General features: G+C 35.7%; 1 protein-coding gene and 1 pseudogene across 1 annotated transcript in view; one reads left to right on the top strand and one right to left on the bottom strand.

Moving 5' to 3' along the window:
* LOC103607656 (arylacetamide deacetylase-like 2) overlaps positions 1 to 1,213 on the top strand; it is a 31,199-nt gene extending 29,986 nt beyond the window's left edge. Inside the window, exon 5 of the mRNA XM_008592136.1 lies at positions 611 to 1,213. Within this exon, the coding sequence (XP_008590358.1) occupies positions 611 to 1,213 (603 nt within the window). The remainder of the gene's footprint in view (positions 1 to 610) is intronic.
* Positions 1,214 to 3,504: 2,291 nt separating this feature from the next.
* LOC103607655 lies at positions 3,505 to 4,003 on the bottom strand (annotated as a pseudogene).
* Positions 4,004 to 4,657: the final 654 nt, after the last annotated feature.

Genomic DNA, 4,657 nt, shown 5'->3' with positions numbered 1-4,657 from the left:
AAACAAACAAACAAACAAACAAACAAACAAACAAACAAACAAACAAACAAACAAACAAACAAACAAACAAACAAACAAACAAACAAACAAACAAACAAACAAACAAACAAACAAACAAACAAACAAACAAACAAACAAACAAACAAACAAACAAACAAACAAACAAACAAACAAACAAACAAACAAACAAACAAACAAACAAACAAACAAACAAACAAACAAACAAACAAACAAACAAACAAACAAACAAACAAACAAACAAACAAACAAACAAACAAACAAACAAACAAACAAACAAACAAACAAACAAACAAACAAACAAACAAACAAACAAACAAACAAACAAACAAACAAACAAACAAACAAACAAACAAACAAACAAACAAACAAACAAACAAACAAACAAACAAAAAAACACTGATGTTAAAATGGGCTTGACATTTATTTTATACCATTGAAGGATATTATAAATATTGTGAAAATAATGATTTAGCACCTCAATTTATATAGATATGTGTATCCTGTGATTGCTTAAATGACAAAAATTAAATTTCATACTCTTGGTGTTTTGAAAATTGTTACCTTACAGAATTTTATCATATTTTTTCAGGGTCAGAATGATCCTGAAATAAAACATAAAATCAAGATGCAAGCTTTACTTTATCCTGCCTTGCAGGCAATTGATTCTGATTTGCCGTCTCACCGAGAAAATCAGAATGGTATAATACTGACAAGGGACACAGCTATAAAACTTGTCAGTTTATATTTCACCAAGGATGAAGCACTTACTCGGGCAATGAGAAGAAACCAATTCATGCCTCTGGAGTCAAAACATCTGTTTAAATTTGTTAACTGGAGCACTCTTCTTCCTGAGAAGTATAGAAAGGACCATGTTTATACTGAACCAGTTCTTATAAGTCCTGGATTTTCATTGCCTGCACTCATGGACAGCAGAGCATCACCTTTGTTGGCCAGTGACTCCCAGTTACGGAATTTGCCACTAACCTATGTTCTTACCTGTCAACATGATCTCATAAGAGATGATGGACTTATGTATGTCACACGACTTCGAAATGTTGGAGTGAAAGTTGCTCATGACCATATTGAGGATGGAATCCACGGAGCTCTATCATTCATGGCGTCACCATTGTATCTACATGTAGGTCTTAGGATAAAAGATATGTATATTAGTTTTCTGGATAAGAATCTATAAACATATAATGTGTATGTGTATCCCTCACTTAGTGGGTTGTAATTTGCGATATTTTGTGACTGTGCAAAAACAATGTCATTTGTGTTGTGTTAATCTAGTTTCGAATCAGTTGTAACAGGTACCATGTGTCCTGGTACTAGTTAAGTTCCTTGACTTGCATACTCTGCATATGTAAAATGCATGTAATCCTATTTTTCCCTTGTAATGTATTATAATTATGTTGGTCCTAATTGGGACCAATGCTTAATAAAGTTGAGAAATGAAAACGGTATTGGCAAGTCAGGGAAGATGGTTTTCATACAGGCACAGAAATTGTAGTAATGGGTGGGAAGAGGAAAAACAAGGAAAAAAAATTAATGCTAAAAATGTGTGAAAACTGTTGGATTAGATGAACTCTGAGGGCCCTATATTAGTTTATTGTGGCTGTTGTAACAAATTATCACACTGGTGGCTGAAAAGAACAGAAATGTATGCTCCTACAGGTCTGGGAGCCCAAAGTCCAAACGGAGTATAACTGGGCCAAAATTAAAAAGTTGACAAGGGCCACGGTGCCTCTGGAGGCTCTAGAAGGAGCTCTTTGCCTCTTTCTTTCTGGTGGCTGCCAGTATTCCCTGATTATAGCCAGGTGACTTTGATTTTACAGGCCAGTATCTTCAAATCTTTTCTGCTCCGTCTTCACATGGCCTCTTCCTCCACCTGTGACAAACCTCCCTCTTCCTCCCTCTTGAAAAGATAATGTATTTGCATTTAGGAGGATCCCCCTGAACAATCCAGGATAATCTCCCTATCTCAAGATCCTTAATTTAATTACATTTGCAAACACCTCCCCCCTCCTGCTTTTTTTTTCCCACACATATAAAGGTAACATTTGCAGAGATTAAGATGTAGATAATTTTTCGGAGGCCATTATTAAAGAACATTCTCCATCAAATTTTATTTTTTTAAAAAGGCAGCAGTTCCATATTATAATTCAAGAATCTAATCTAAATATGCACTCTATATGGAAATACATCTGAGTATGGAGTGAAAAAGCTTTTCTTAAAAACCATCGTGTTGGGCTGAGCCCGTGGCGCACTCGGGAGAGTGTGGCGCTGGGAGCGCAGCAGCGCTCCCGCCATGGGTTTGGATCCTATATAGGGATGACCCGTCCAGGCACAGTGCTCACTGGCTGCACACAATCCGGCCGGTCTCAAAAAAAACAAAAAAAAAAAACCCATCGTGTAACCATCACACATTATCCACATAATAAATCATTTCTGCAGGCCTTTTGTTGAGTAGGATCATAAACAAAACAATGAAAATTTACTGCTATGAAAACAAATTTGTAGTACAGTTGTATGTGTCTTGGGTATTAAGCATAATGAGTCAAATCAAGTTAAAAAGTTGAAAATGTAACAAGAAATGTGTGTGTGTGTGTGAAAATGTACAAGCCAGTTGACTCAAGAGCAATCTAACTTATTCAGGTGAGACCAAACATTATTGACAAATCCCCATTTTTTAGAAGGCAATTAAAAGCTATAATTTCAACAGTCCCCAAACCAAATAAAACTGTGCACTTGAAAAAAAAAATGTATTCTGTTACTGTTAGGTGGAGTGTTCTGACTATGTCTGTTACATCTATATATTTGGTCTGTATTTCAAATAGCCATTTTTTTTTCCAGCCCAATTTCAGCAGCCAATGGAAAAAAAAATATCCACAACTATCACACATGAAAACGAAATGAATATCACTGGAATCAGTTATTTTCCCCAATGAGGTATAGATATTATAAAAAAATTGTAGTTTACATAGTTCTGATTTAATCTCTTTTAAACTCATTTAAAAATATTTTTTAAGTTGTAATTTTTTTTTCATTATACCAAATCTGGTCCTAGTTCTTCTCATTATTTAATATACTGGCTACCAGTTCTAATCAAGAAAAAAAAATCTTGGAAATCTCTTCATTATGACAGGTGTTCAGCAGGAATTGCTGATGTGCAAGCAAGCCATAAAAGATGCGCTCTCCAGGAAACAAATTTTGTTAATTGTCCTATTGTCTGAATATTTTTCATTCTTGACTAAAGATCACTTCAATTTTGTAAGCATCAGTGTGCAGTCTCACTAGTATGTAGTTTCCAGTTCTTGGACAGAAAGGCTGGTTCCCACCTAGTGAACAGCAGAAGGAGTTTTTTAATTCCTGACAAACCTTAAAGCCAGCAGAGCAGGAATGCACTTTTCCATTTTTGCTGCATAAGTATGTGGCAGAAATGTAGGTTGTCAATCCTTATTCATTTATTTTGTAAATTACGTCTCAGAACATTTCTGCAAGAGAAACATTTTGAAGGAACCACAGCTCGACTGGCTTCTATTGCAGTCTTTTACAGTGGGCATCTGGCTAACCTCTTCGCGACTTTATCCAGGCACTGATTACTATTCACATGCCACAGGGTTAATTTCACTGGGCCGTATTTCCAAAGTCGGTTCTCTTTTATGTGGCAGCATTTGAGTATTGTAATCAGCCCACTAAGTCTGGAAAAATTCAAACAAAAGTCATTTGTTCTAATTTCTTTTTTGACAGTATAAGGGAAGACATGGTTATAGTTCAACCTTTTCACTATTTTCTATGCCATGCAGACATTGATTTGTTTCCACATTCCATATCTCTCTGTAAAAGAGTGATGCAGAATTTGAGAATTAGGATAAATATTCTCTAGGTACCAAGAGAAGGGTTTGCATTGTAGTTTGTTTCTTAGACCAAGTCTTGATGATATAGCTCCATAATCTACCTTTATAACACCTGGGGAAATCATATAGAAGAAATCCTTGACTTCATCTATCCAAACTGCTAGGAATCATCTGTTATTTTTATTGATAATTGCCCTGTGTCTCCTGGAAACACAAGGGTGTAGATTTTTAAACACATGTCCAACATATAAGGAAGTAACAATTTCCAAAGTACCTTCAAACGGTGTCCAATCCTAAAGGAAATTTCTAGGTTTTTCTCCTCAAATATCCTTTTCAGCATTGTATTAGCTTGCTAGAGTTGCAGTAACAAAGTATCACCAGCTGAGTGGCTTAAACAACAGGGATTTACTGTGTCATGGTTCTGGAGGCTAGAAGTCAGAGCACAGCATGCTTGGTGGGAGCCTCTGCTGTTGCATGCAGCTGAGCTACTTAGCCTGCTACGATATATATATATAAGCACGTATAAATATCATGCAAATTTTGCATACATTCCAGTCTATTAATGAATTGCAAGCATTCACATTAGCTGCTGTCGGTGCGATGTATCTTCCCCTTTGATGTAAACCTTGTGAGAAAATTTGCTTTCACTTGTATGCCTGCACTTTTTGCTTAATTATTTTGCTTCATCTCCAACTATATTCTATATTCTCCAACTTATATATAAGACGTACAGAATATCGTATTTAGATTCAAGCTACTGCATCATTCAAAAGGGATCG

Source organism: Galeopterus variegatus, unplaced genomic scaffold, assembly GCF_000696425.1.
Source record: "Galeopterus variegatus unplaced genomic scaffold, G_variegatus-3.0.2 Scaffold7615, whole genome shotgun sequence".
NCBI classification, from domain to species: domain Eukaryota; kingdom Metazoa; phylum Chordata; class Mammalia; order Dermoptera; family Cynocephalidae; genus Galeopterus; species Galeopterus variegatus.
Note: the sequence above shows the minus strand (reverse complement) of the source record. Positions and strands in the feature narration are given on the sequence as shown.